This window comes from Onychomys torridus, chromosome 1 (genome assembly GCF_903995425.1).
Source record: "Onychomys torridus chromosome 1, mOncTor1.1, whole genome shotgun sequence".
NCBI lineage: Eukaryota > Metazoa > Chordata > Mammalia > Rodentia > Cricetidae > Onychomys > Onychomys torridus.
Window position 1 is genome coordinate 88005101 of NC_050443.1, and position 14900 is coordinate 88020000.

At 39.5% G+C, this 14900-nt stretch overlaps 1 protein-coding gene across 2 annotated transcripts in view; it reads left to right on the forward strand.

Annotated features, from left to right (window-relative positions):
• Positions 1 to 5904: 5904 nt before the first annotated feature.
• Positions 5905 to 14900, forward strand: part of Ipo7 (importin 7) — a 46301-nt gene continuing 37305 nt past the window's right edge. For both annotated transcript variants that reach the window (XM_036189019.1, XM_036189026.1), the window contains exon 1: positions 5905 to 6153. In XM_036189019.1, coding sequence (XP_036044912.1) covers positions 6070 to 6153 — 84 coding nt within the window. In that variant the 5' untranslated portion in view covers positions 5905 to 6069. The remainder of the gene's footprint in view (positions 6154 to 14900) is intronic.

Genomic DNA, 14900 nt, shown 5'->3' on the forward strand with positions numbered 1-14900 from the left:
AACACAATTCTCCACAGACTTGGAAAGAACAATACTCAACTTCATATGGAAAAACAAAAAGCCCAGGATAACTAAAAGAATTCTGTACAATAAAGCAATCTCTGGAGGTATCACCATCCCTGACCTCAAGCTCTACTATACAGCAATAGTAATAAAAAAAAGCTTGATACTGGCATAAAAACCGACATACTGACCAATACAAATTAAAGACCTTGACATTAATCCACAGGCATATGAATACCTGATTTTTGACAAAGAAGCCAAAACTATACAACGGAAAAAATAAAGTATCTTCAACCAGGCGGTGGTGGTGCTTGCCTTTAATCCCAGCACTCGGGAGGTAGAGACAGGCAGAGCTCTTGTAAGTTCAAGGCCAGCCTGATCTACAGAGTTCCTGGAAAGGCGTTAAACTACACAGAGAAACCCTGTCTCGAAAAACCAAAAAAAAAAAAAAAAAATCTTCAACAAATGGTGCTGCCATAACTGGATGTCAACATCTAAAAGGTTGCATATTGATTCATATTTGTCACCATGCACAAAACTCAAGAACAAGTGGATCAAGGACTTCAACATAAATCCAGTTACACTGAACTTGATAGAAGAGAAAGTAGGAAGTACTCTTAAATGTATTGGCATAGGAGATGACTTCCTAAATACAACACCAGTAGCACAGAGTGAGAGCAACAATTAATTAATGTGACCTCTTGAACCTGATAAGCTTTTGTAGGGCAAAGGACACAGTCAATGAGACAAAAAGACAGCCCACAGAATGGGAAAGATCTTCAACAACCCCACATCTGATGGAGGACTGATGTCCAAAGTATATGAAAAACTCAAGAAACTAGACACCAATTGAAACTGAACAATCCAATTGAAAAATGGGCTATAGAGCTAAACAGAATTCTCAAAAGAAGAATCTCAAATGGCTGAAAGACATTTAAGGAAATGCTCAACATCCTTAATCATCAGATAAATGCAAATCAAAATGACTCTGAGATACCACCTTACACCTATCAGAATGGCTATGATCAAAAACACTAATGACAGCCTATGTTGGAGAGGATGTAGAGCAAGGGGAACACTCCTCTACTGTTGGTGGGAGTGCAAACTTGTACAACCGCTGTAGAAATCAGTATGGCGGTTTCTCCAAAATTTGGGAATCAATCTACCTCAAGACCCAGCCACACCACTCTTGGGCATATATATACCCAAGGAATGCTCAATCATACCACAAAGATACATGTTCAATTATGTTCATAGCAGCATTATTTTTAATAGTCAGAACTTGGAAACAACCTAGATGCCTGTCAACTGAAGAATGGATTAAGAAAATGTGGTACATATACACAATGGAGTACTACTCAGCAGAGAAAAACAATGACATCATGAAAATTGCAGACAAATGGATGGAACTAGAAAATACCATCCTGAGTGAGATCGACCAGACTCAGAAGGACAAACATGGTATGTACTTATTCATACATGGATACTAGATATAAAGCAAAGGACAATCAGACTGCAACCCACAGATACAGGGAGGCTACCTAGCATGGGGAACCCTACAATGACTGTGGTTTATAATAAGATTTGGTTTTGTTCAATCACTGGGCAAGCTTTAGTAAAACATTTAACTATTGGGATAAGAATTTGTACTGTATCAAGCTGATGAAGGAAAATTCTGGCTGTACTTTCAGGAGGGGAGGCTAAAATCTTTTTAGATTATGGATTAGCCTATAGAAAAATGTCTGATGTAAATCAAACAGTGAAGGGGAAGATGAATAGGAATCTCACTTACACAACTTAAGTAAAACATAGCTCTCTGAACAGATGAAGATAGGTTTCTTCTATATCCCAGAATCTAATCAATATTTATATGTATAATTCAACTATTATTTTGCTTAAAAATGCTTATTGGGAAATATAATTTTTACTATTTTCCAGTTTCAAATAACCCTGGACTTTTAAATTATAACCTATTTTTATGTTCAAGCTATCTGTGTATTATTTTTCCTGCAGTTGTACATAAAATGTTTTTACATTCAAAAAAGAGGACAAATAGTACAGAATTGTATTACATGAAATATATAGAATATACAAATTCATAGAGACAGAAAGATTAGATGTTATCTCAAGATGGAGAAGAAAGGAAAATAGAGCAATGATTTCCTAAGGACAGATTCTCTGTTTTGTGTGATGGAAAAGCCCCACAAATGGATAGTAGTATCAGGAAATAATACCATGAATGTAATAAATCAATAAATTAATGTAATTAATGAATATCATAAATATAGTTATTGAATAAAGAACATTAAAAAAAGAAAGAAAGAAGGAAGGAAGGAAGCCGGGCAGTGGTGGCACACGCCTGTAATCCCAGCACTTGGGAGGCAGAGGCAGGTGGATCCCTGTGAGTTTGAGGCCAGCTTGGTCTACAAAGTGAGTTCCAGGACAGCTCCAAAGCTACAGAAAAACCTTGTCTTGAAAAACCAAAAAAAAGAAAAAAGAAGGAAGGAAGGAAAGAAAGAACAAAAGAAAGAAAGGGAGAAAGAAAAAACCTAAAAAATAAAAATAAAAAATAAAAATTTTTAAAAAGCTACACACTGTATTCCTTATGTTTCTAATGTCTGTAGTAGTGATGTCTTCTCAATTCTGAGATTATTAATTTTACCTACTTTGCAACTTTCTTTCTCTCTCTGGTATTCTGTTTCTGTTGATGGAATTTGATCTACAAAGTTTTGTTTTTGTTTTCAGACACAGTCTTGCTAAGTTACTTAAGCTGGTTCAAATTCATTATGTAACACGGTCTGGTCTCAAATTCCTGATCCTGCTGCCTCCAATTTCTGAGTGTTGAGAAGGTGTGATGATTATTATTTACATGTTGGATATTGGGAATGTTACATGGTTGAGTGAGTTTCCTTATCTTTCTTTAATGAATGTGATCCATTGTCCAAAAAAGCACTTGAATTATTTATAGTTAAGTGAAATATTTCCAGGTTTGGCTTCATGTTTTGCGGTTGTATTGTTTTGTTTTATTGTTTATTTTTGAAACATGTTCTCATGTAGTCCAGGCTGTCTGAATGGAGTCCCAGAACTTGATAGGTAGACTAGACTGGTTCTCAAACTCACAGAGATCTCACTACCTTATGAGTACTAGGATTAATGCAGAAAATCAAATTATTTCTATTTCATCAAAAGTTAAATAAATAGGCAAGTATGGTGGTGCACTTAGTAATTCCAGCACTTAGAGGGCAGAGCAGGATTACAAATTGAATGACTGTGTATACTATCTGGGGAAACCTTGTTTCAAAAAGCAAAACTCCCGGGGTTGGGGATTTAGCTCAGTGGTAGAGCGCTTGCCTAGCAAGCACAAGGCCCTGAGTTCGGTCCTCAGCTCTGGCAAAAAAAAAAAAGCAAAACTCCCAAAACAAAATACACCTAGGAATATAGCTAAGAGAATCTTTAAAAGTTCTAAATAAATTGGAGTTGACAAGATAGTTCAACACAAGAGCACTTGTTACTGTTACAGAAGACCCAACATGATAGTTAACAACTACCTACCTAGCTTCAGGAAGTTTCAGAAGATTGGACACCCTTATCCAGCCTCCACAGGCACTTCGTGAACATGGTGCTCAGACATATAAGTAGGCAAAGCATACATATTCAGAAAGTAAAAAAGAATTAATATTTTAAAGTTCTAATTAAATAGAGAGCTATATCATGTTTGTGGATCAGAGAATATTTAATATTGTTAAGAAGTTAATTTTACCCAAATTGATTTATAGATTAAATTTAGTAATTATGAAAATCCCAGCAGGTTATGTTTACAGACCAACTTGTTTTATTTTCCATACGTGGAAATAACCATGAGCAATCTAAACATTGGAAAAATTAGTAACAAAATTGGAGAACTTATACATACTGGCTTCAAGAGTTTCAAGAAAACCGCTTTAATAAAGATATCATAGTATTTCATAGGGAAAGGTAAATAGATCAATGTAACGATATAGATTTCAGAAATAGATTTATTCATATTTGTTCAATTAATTTTCGGCCCAAGGACCAAGGTAATACAATAGTCATCTTTTCAAGGTTTTTTCGAGACAAGGTTTCTCTGTAGTTTTGGTGCCTGTCCTGGATCTTGCTCTGTAGACCAGGCTGGCCTCAAACTCACAGAGATCTACCTGACTCTGCCTTTCAAGTGCTGGGATTAAAGGCGTGTGCCACCACCGCCCAGCCTCAAGGTTACTTTTAATAGCCAACATGATATAAATACTATGCAAACAATGGTTGTATTGTATTTAAAAAAATATTTTATTATTTTATGTGTCTAAGTGTTTTGACTGCATGTATGCCCATACTACCTGCGTCTCTGGTGCCTGTGAGGCCAGCAGAGTTCTATTTGATCCCTTGAGACTGGAGTTATAGGTGGTTGTGAGCTGCCATGTGAGTGGTAGGCATCAAACCTGGGTCCTCTGGAAGAGCAGCTAGTGTTGGTAATCACTAAGTCATCTCTCCAGCCTCTTAGTTTTTCTTTTTTAATTATTCGTGCATTTATGTATTTGGTTAGGTTTGTACAAGTCAGTGCAGGTGTCACAGAAGCCAGAACAGGGCATTAAATTCCTTGGAAATGAAATTTGTTGTTTTGAGACACTCTGTGTAGTCTTGCATCCAGCCTTTCAAGAATTATTATTTGGTTTTTGTTTGTTTGTTTTGTTTTGCTTTTTTTGTTTTTCAAGACAAGATTTCTCTGTATAACAGCCCTGGCTACCCAGGAACTTGCTTTCTAGACCAGGCTGGCCTTGAACTCACAGAGATTGTCTTGCCTTCTGAATTATTCATTTTTGAAAAAAGTTTGGGATGTATTTCAGTGGTTCTCAACCTTCTTAATGCTGCAACCCTTTAATACAGTTTCTCATGTTGGGGTGACCCCCAACCATAAATTTTTTTTTGTTGCTTCTTCATAACTGTAATTTTGCTACTGTTATAAATTATAATGTAACTATCTGATATGCAGGATATCTGATATGGGACTACTGTGACAGAGTTATTTGACTTCAAAGGGTCACAACCCACAGGTTGAGAACCACTGAATCAGAAATTTGTATACCCATACCTGGGAAGACTATGAGTTTTCATAGATACCATGCATTTACTCTGTATTTAGAAATAATTTATATAATGACCTAGCGGAAATTTGAACACTTGTAAAGAAGACATAACTTCAGTATACTATAGTTACAGATGTTTAAATTCCTATCTTTCATAAACAAAGCACATTCAATCGGGGTGTGTGTGTGTGTGTGTGTGTGTGTGTGTGTGTGTGTGTGGTTTTTCAAGAGAGCATTTCCCTGTATTGCCCTGGATGTCCTGGAACTACTACGTATCCCAGACTGGTTTTGAACTCAAGAGATCCACCTGCCTCTGCCTCTGAGTGCTGGGACTAAAGGCTTGTGCTGCCACCATCGCCCTGCACATTCCATCAAGTGTATCACACGGCTTTCTTAGGATAAAGTCTCACAAATGGGATCAGTGAGTCAGAGTGAAACAATTTTTATGGCATTTAGAAATACATCTCAAATCATTTTTCAGAAAGCACCATTTGAGAGGCCAAGGCAGTGGCATTGCATCAAGTTCAGGTCAGCTTGGGCTACATAGCAAGCCTGTCTCAAAAAACAGAACTTTCTTTTAATTATACAGATGGTAACAACAGATTGAGATCCTTTAGGGATAGATAGCATATAAATCTTTGTAACTGATTTACTTTTCTTTTTGTGGCATTTGAATGTTCTCTCTTTCAATAGTAGGACTATTCTGCTGGAGTCAGCCACGTGGGCCGTGCCTGCGTTTGCGGACTACATCTCCCAAGGTGCTCCGCGGGTGCGCTGACAGGAAGTGGCCGGAGCATCTCCCGCCTCCACGCCGAGGCGAGAAGGTTCTATCCGGGGCCTTGGCGCTTCTCTTTCCTTTCGCGCCGGTTGCCGCTGCGGAGCGCGGCCGGTCCATGTGCGCAGTGAGTGGCGCTATTTCTGTCTCAGTAGCACCGGTGTCCCGGGTTTGACCGACCGCGCGGCGATGGATCCCAACACCATCATCGAGGCCCTACGGGGCACCATGGACCCTGCCCTGCGCGAGGCCGCGGAGCGCCAGCTCAATGAAGTAAGGACGTCCGGCTAGCGGCTGCTGCGGGCTTGTGGACCGGCAGGCCGAACCTTCCGGCCTGGCTGGGGGCGCGGACCGCGTCGCCCACGGGTCTATTTGGAGGGGTGGGGCGGAGATCTGCCCGCCGTGCCAGGCTCGGTGCCGCGCTTCGGCGCCGCGGCTCCCAGGCCGCCTCTCTGTCGGCTTCCGAGTGGGCCTCTGGCTGCAGCCTGGCCGTGAGGAGCCGGACGGGCTAGGCGGGCGTGACGGTCTGAACACATGGCCGGCTCGGGTGGCCCGCCGCCCTCTGGCTCACTCCCAGCTCGTTCCTTGCTCCCGGGAGGGGGCGAAACTCACTGGGAGGGTGTACAGACGTGTCCCAGATCAGTCTCGCCGGCGCCGGGGATGACGGGGTTCCTGGGAAGGCTAGCTGGTCCGCTGGGGTCTGCGCTGTCAGCCTTGTCTGGGCTCTGGGCGGATCAGTGACCTGCTTGTCGGGTCGGGTACAACTTAGTTCTCACCGGCGAACTGCTAGGGACAGATGTAAGCCTGCGCCTCCTTGGTAGGGCTGGGGTAGCGCGGGTTACAGTGCCTGCCCGGCTCTCGTACTGTCATAGTGCCACAGTTGGGAGACGGAATGATGTAGAGGAAAGGATCAGATAAGTGCGACCTTCTAGGTATAGCTCCCTCACTGATTTCTGAAGTGACCTTGGGCAAGTCCCTTAACCTCTCCTGATTCTGAGATTTACTCATTCATGAAATTAGGCCGCAGGGTTGCTCTGATGGTCAAGTGAGATAATGGAAGTCCGCCTGTAGATCTTTCTTCATTTGCGGAGAGTTGGTTCCTCTCCCACGTGTTTTGGGGAGTGCTCCTTGGAAAACAGTAGTGTTTCATGGATATTCTACTGTACTTTGTTTCTGAACTTCGCAGTTTTATGTATTAGTAAGAATTTAGAAGGTTCATAACTCTCGAGAGCGACTATCTTGGTATACTACTGAGTCTCAGTGAGGTTTTTTGTTTGTGTTAATGTAAAAAAAAAAAAAAAAAAAAACCCTCTGTTTTAGAGAAATTTTTAAGCATTGACTTAAAGGGAACGTCAGGGAAACTAAATGAACATCTGAAGTTTACAGTGCTGTGCTAGATATTCCTGCCCTCCAGGAATTTACAGTTCCACAAGACCTCACAGTTCAGATAAATTGAATTATTTCAAAATGAAAAGGTAAGTAATGTAATGAGACCAGCATTCTAAAGGATCATTGTGTACTCAGACTTTTAGACCTAGAGTCATTTTGGCAAGAGTGTATGCTGGGGTGTAAAATGGTAAGATAAAACAAATTGTCCCGTGAAAATGTTATTAAACCACACAAGGAGTTAGGGGTCACTTGTTCTGCCTTGGATGGACCTTCGTTATAATGAATATTATTTTGCTTATGAACTATTAGTATGTGTAATAGCCTAGAAAACCCAAGTTTTGTGTGGTGGCTCACACCTATTAATAATTCCAGCACTTGGAAGGCTGAAGCTGGAGGATTGTCCAGGAGTTTGAGGACTTCCTGGGCTACAGAGTGAGACCCTAGCTCTCTCTATAAAATAAAATAAACTTAGAAAACCTGAAAGTTTTCCCTTAGGTATTTCTATCTTGAGTACATGTGACTCAATTGTTTCTTTCTTTTTTTGGGGGGGGGGGGTGTTTCGAGACAGGGTTTCTCAGTGTAGCTTTGCACCTTTCCTGGAACTGCTTTGGAGACCAGGTTGGCCTAGAACTCACAGAGATCCACCTGCCTCTGCCTCCCAAGTGCTGGGAAAAAAGCTGTGCGCCACCACTGCCCAGCTAGCACTTCCAAAAACAACTGTGTGCAACTCAAAAACGATTTGATTTCTCTTGTGTAAAAGTTTGAGTAATAATGATTTCTTCAAATTTGGGATTCTGTGAATAGTTACTGTATTTCTAGGGTTTTTGCATTGTTTTCAGAGTTTCACTCTTTAGCTCAAGCTTGCCTCAAATTCCTCGGTAATCTTCTTGCCTCACTTCCTAGTCCTAGTCCCTGTCTAGCATACCCAGTTTTGCCTATCTACTTTTGTGCACTCACATAGGAAAGATTTGGAAAAAGTATTTCACAAGTTATGGTTTAAAAGATAAATGAATAATCAAAATAGTAATCAGCCTTTTTTACTCAGCCATTGATCTGCTGTTCTGGAATGCCATGGAACAGTAAACACTGATAATCTTTACTGCCAAAGAAAATGTATTATCTGGCCCGTATTTCTGTGATTTTTAGCTCTTTATGTCTTACATGTCTTGTTACTACTTTTAGATTTTCCAGTAATTTTTCTAAGGTAGCTTTTAGAATATTTACTCTAATTTAGATAAAATCTTGCCTTTGGGAGGCTTTTGCTTTGAGTATGGTAAGGTGCATGATCTGTCATCCATTCATCAAAGCTGTTTTTGCTCCTGTAGACATTCAAATTTGCTCATCATGTTAAAAGCTTTTTGATATTTGAATGAGTCTCCTCACTGTTAGGTAATTGTTGGCCTAAAAATTTTTATTTTAATTAATGTTTTTTTTATTTTATTGATTTATTTAGTTTTTGAGGAGGGTTCTTGAGCCTCACTAAGTTCCTGGCTAGCCTGGAATTTGCTCTGTCAACCTGACTAGCCTTGACTACAAGACTAAAGGCATGCACCCATCATGACCAGCTTTTCAAAGTTTTCAGTTTGAAACTATGACAGTACTCTTGTTGCTGAGTTGGTGTGCTCAGCTTTGTACCTTCTGTTTCATTTCAAATGTCTCTTTATTATTATGGAGGAGTCCCCATTTCCTGACTACATGCCCATCTTCCTTCCTATGTTTTATAAAGCTTAGCTCACATGAATATCTTTTATATCACTATGACTAAAATTAAAAATGACATTAGACTAAGAAACTAATGACTGGGGCGTGTATTTTTTACTTCCTTTTTCTTTTGAATGAAACATGGTGTCTTTGTAGTCTAGGCTAGCTTCAAATTCCTGAGTGCTGGGATTGCAGGCATCACACCACTATGCCCAGCCTAGATAGTGTTTTCAAATTGCTCAAGTAGTAGAGAGCCAAATCTAGCAAGTTGTCCTTAGACACGCTGATGTCCACATGTGTGCTGTGGCAAATACATATAAACAAACATACATACATGTAATTACATTCAAAATTCTATACAGTCTTCTCTAGGCAACAATATATCTCCCCAAGGATATCAACAGTGGTCAAGTCAAGTCTCTTACGTAAAATGGAATAGTTTTTACATATTAGCCTGTGTACTACTGAGTTAAATCATTAGAGACACCTGTGCTTTAAATATTTAATTAGCTATAATGTCCAATGTTCTGTAAACAGCTGTTATACAGTATTTATGAAAAAAGCCAGGAGGTGGTACAGGCCTTTAAATGAATCTCTGGGGCCAGCCTGTTCTACAGAGCAAGTTCCAGGACAGCCAGGGGTACACAGGGAAACCCTGTCTCAGGAAAAAAAAAAAAGAAGAGAAAAGAAAGAAATGGCAAAAAGTCTTTATATATTCAGTACAGGTATTTTTCTTCCTAAATATTTTCCATCTACATTAGGTTGAGTTTCAGGCTGTGGAAACCTCCTGAGTGCTGGTTTCCTTGTGTATATAATGAAATAGTATCTGCCATTGTATTCTATGGTTTAAGGAAGTGGTGTATGTAAAAATCTAGGGAAGTGGCATCAGTAAGTCCTCCAAGTTATTTGAACTGCATACGTCACTTGCTGTACAAGTTCAAGAGGTCTAGAGTTTGTTTCCCACCTCAGTCTATTACTTCCATCTTAGTCCTTCTACCCTTGCTTGAAATGCTTCTTGAACACTGAGGTCACTATGAGGTAGCATTTTTGGCAGGAAAATTGACTCAGTTCTAGGTATATAGTAAATAGCACATAATAGACACAGGAAATATTTGTTGAATTTAAGACAGAAGGACCTAAATAGAAGTGTTCAGAGCATTCATTTGGGCTGGAGAGATGGCTCAGTAATTAAGAACCCATGTTGCGTGCCGGGTGTGGTGGCACACGCCTGTAATCCCAGCACTTGGGAGGCAGAGGCAGCTGGATCTCTGTGAGTTCGAGGCCAGCCTGGTCTACAAAGTGAGTACCAGGACAGCTTCCAAAGCTACAGAGAAACCCTGTCTTGAAAAACAAAAAACAAAAACAAAAAAAGAACACATGTTGCTCTTTGAGAGGATTGGGGTTTGAGGTTTGATTGCCAGGGGATCTGATGTCCTTCTGACCTCCTCAGGCACTGGAAGCACATGGTACTCATACACATGTAAAATAAACTTTTTTTTTTTTTAAAAGCATAAATATTTATTTGTAACAAAGGAGTTTATATACAGTGTTAAATCTACAACTTCTTGCTAATTCACATTTGCACTTTTTAAAACATTTATAGTTGTTATTTTATATAGATATAGATATGTAAATTCAATGAGTTCAGTGGTCTTTCAGCATTTTCCACTTAAATTTTTTTTAACATTAAAAACAGGTTATAATTCCAAAGTTATTTGAAACTGGAAAGTATTTTCTCTATAGAAAATAGTAAAAATGATAACATTTCCCAATAAGCCCCTTTAAGGCAAATAATAGCCAAATAAACTTAGCAAACAAATTTCTGTGAAGAACACTTTTTTGTTTTTTGTTTTTTGTTTTTTTTAAAAAGACTTATTTTACAGGGTGGTGGTGGTGGTGAGTTTGAGGCCAGCCTAGTCTACAGAGTGAGTTCCAGGACAACCAGGTCTACAAAGAGAAATCCTGTCATGAAAAACCAAAAAACAAAAGGGAAGATTTATTTTATGTGTATGGGTGTTTGTAATAAATGTGTTCCTAATATCCTTGGAGGCCAGAAGAGGGCATTATATCCTCTAGAACTAGAATTATAAATGGTTGTGAGCTACAACGTAGTGGTGGGGTTGAACCCTGAAATCCTCTGGAAAAGTAGCCAGTGTTCTTAACCATTGGGCTATCTCTCCAGTCTAGAATACTCTTTTTTAGGACACTTAATTTTTTAATCTTAGATTATGGTTAGGCATGGGAGCTCAGCACCTGAGAGGCTGATAAAGGAGGATTGTAATAAGTTGCAGTGTTTCTGCTCAGCCTGGCCTAAAAAATAAAAAGTAAAATTCTGTCCATAAATAGATAAGATGGGGGCTGGAGCGATGGCTCAGAGGTTACAAACACTGAGTTTTTCCAGAGGATCCATGTTCAGTTCCCAGAACCCACATGGCAGCTCACACAGACATACATGCAGGCAAAACACCAATGCATGTAAAATAAAAGTTTTAAAATGATAAATAAATTTGTTATATATAACTTCACTTGAATGCTATATTTTGGAGATGAATTGATGTGTATTTATCTAGAAGTATAGTTTCTTTTTAATTAGGAAAAATCATTTTGGTGTATATATGTTATGTATCTGTATATATGTGTGTAGATGCATATGTATGGACATAGACGACAATTTGTGGGAATTAACATGAGATTAGCTTACAGTAGACAATATTTAGCAAGTATTTAGGTGGGAATTTTGAGTGCTTATTATGTGACAAATAACATTTGGGTGCAGTGGTAGATTTTAGTCTGCAATCCAGGCTGCTTTATGTAAGAAAGTAAATGGACTTTGTGTTGATAAAATCTTTATTTTGTGTTTCAAACTATGAGTCTTGGGATGATTGCCTTTCTGCCTCTCAGCTGCCCAGAAAATACAAATCTAATCTAATTTTTGTTTTGTTTTTCTTTTTAATTATTTCTTTTATTTATTTGAGATCCAAGTATATCATTTTCCCCTTCTTTCTCACTCTAGACTCTCCCATATACCCTTACTTGCTCTCTTTCAAACTAATTCATGGCCTCTTCTTTTTTTCATTAATTGCTGTTACACACACACACACACACACACACACACACACACACGCACACATATTCCTAAATACATGAATACAATCTACTCAGTCTGTTTAGTGTTATTTGTATGTATGTTTTCAGGGCTGACCATTTTGGTTATTGGATAACCGGTTAGTGTGCTCTTCCCTGGAAAAGACTCTCTCCCACTCTCAGCATTCCTTAGTTGCCTGTAGTTCTTTGTGTAGGGTTGAGGCTTCTTTGGTTTTTGCTGTTGTCCTTGTTCAGTTTTCTTTAGGCAGTTGTGTTGGTGAGATTTTAAGGGTGTAGCTTCTGACACACCTGTGAGACACAGTTGAGTAGTGGCAAAACTCAATCTTCTGGCTGTTATACTCTTTCCAACTTCTCTTCCACAATGACCCCTGAACCTTAGGTGTGGGAGTTGTTTTATAGATGTATCCATTGGGCCTGGGCTCCACAATTCTGCTTTTTGGTTGGGTTGTGGTTTTCTGTAATGGTCTCCATCTGTTGTAAAGGGATTTATTTGTTTGTTTGTTTGTTTGTTTGTTTGTTTGTTTATCTTGGTGTGGTTTTTGTTTTTTGGGTTTTTGGTTTTTGGAGACAGGGTTTCTCTGTACTTTTGGAGCCTGTCCTGGATCTTGCTTGAACTCACAGAGATCCACCAGCCTCTGCTTCCCGAATGGTGGGATTAAAGGCATGCACCACCACCGCCTGGCAATTTTGATTTTTTTTTTTTCAAGGCAGGGTTTCTCCGTATTGGTCTCCATCTGTTGTAAAGAGATTTTTTTTTTTTAATCTATCTATCTATCCATTCATTCATTCATTCATTCATTTTGGTTTTTCAAGGCAGGGTTTCTCTGGCTGTCCTGGAACCAGTCTGGCCATCAAACAGAAGTTTCTTTGAAGAATGAAAGACAAATATTTAGAGTGTAGTTAGGGATTATGCTGGTTTAGTAAAGTGGTGGTTGTAGATTCTTCTTCAAGATCCATGACTTTACTAGCCTTAGGTATTTGGCTAGGTTTATAGTACCAGGCATGATTTTCCTTTTGTGGAGTAGATCTTAAGTTACTAGCAAGGTATGTGTGCTGTTATTGTATCTTTAGGGTTATTATACCATGCTGGTCATAGTTCATAGGCATCATAGCTGGTAGGACTGTTGGTCCTTTGAAAGTTTGCATGGTTTCTTTTTGTACCATGAAAGATGGTTCTCAGGGAGGATGCTTTCATGTCAGTTCCAGCTCAGGGGCTTCTGGGTCCGTGTCTTCATAACAGGGACGTACCACCACCTCTGGGGACAACCCAGGACAACAATAGCTTGTGTAATGTTCTGGGAGTCTGGCCTAGTGTGGTGCACACACCTTTAATGCCAGCACTAGGGAGGCAAAGAAAGGCCGGTCTCGGAGTTCAAGGTTAGCCTGGTTTACAAAGCCTTTCAGGACAGCTAGGGCTACAAGGAGAAACCCTATTGGGGGTAGTAGGGTTCTCAGGCCTGATGTTGGGCTTTTGTTGGATGGTCTTTAGCTCTTGGAGGGAGCCCAGATAAGAGAATTTGGTTTAAACTATATATGTATATTTATATACAGACTTATGTGTTATAGGTTCTCTTTGTTTTTTTGAGACAGGTTTTCTGTGTAGTTTTGGTGCCTGTCCTGGATCTCATTCTGTAGACCAGGCTGGCCTTGAACTCACAGAGATCTGCCTGGCTTTGCCTCCCAAGTGCTGGGATTAAAGGTGGCCGCAGCTGCTGCCACCACCACCACCACCACTACCACCACCCTGTAAAATAAATCTTTTTTAAAAAGTGTTCTTGTTAACTTTCTTTATATGTGTATGAGTGTTCTGCCTGCATATGAGTGCTGGATTAAAAGTGTGTACCACTGCCACTGGGCTCATAACATTTCCCTTTTTCTTTCTTTTTACTAATTTATTATTTTATGCACATTGGTATTCTTCCTGCATGGATGTCTATGTGAGGGAGTAAGATCTCCTGGAACAGGAGTTAGATAGGTGTGAGCTGCCATGTGGGTGTTAGGAATCAAATCTGGGGCCTCTGGAAGAGCAGGCAGTGCTCTTAACTGCTGAGCCATCTCTCCGACCCTCATAACATTTATTACCAAGAATACTATTTAGAATTTGAATCTGAATACTTTGGGTATGAGATAAGAACTTAGTGAAAGCATTGTAAAGATCTAGAAGATCTTTAGGCTAAACCAAAGCTATAAACTAATCATTTAAAAATTATAAACCAAAAAAATTATAAAAAACAGGCTGGAGAGATGGCTGAGTGATGAACAGCACTGACTGCTCTTCCAGGGAATTACATGCCCTCATCTGGCCTCTGGGGCACAGGGCATACATGCAGGCAAAGCAATTTAAAAAGAAAAATCATCTGTCAAATGTAGTAGGTGTATATACATAGATGTGTGTGTCTGTGTTTATGTATTTATTATTTATTTTTGTCAGTGGCACCGTAATGATAACTCTCAAGTGGGCTTTTGGTCTCTTAAGTAATTTCTAAAACAAACCTTCCAATTTTAGAAGCATGTACATAATACTGTTATTTGATGAAAGGACAGTGGCTACAGTGAAAATGCCCTGCATGGGCTTGGTCTTCCTACTGGGTGACTTAATACTTAGCCTCATTATGGTTCATATTTTTGTATTGTTTTCTTTTGAGACAGGGTCCTGGAACTCACAGAGATCTATCTGGCTCCAATTATTATTTTTTTAAAGGATTTATTTATTCATTATTTATGCAGAAGAGGGTGCCCAATCTCATTACAGATAGTTGTGAGCCAACATGTGAGTGCTGGGAATTGAACTCAGGACTTCTGGAAGAGCAGTCTATGCTCTTAAC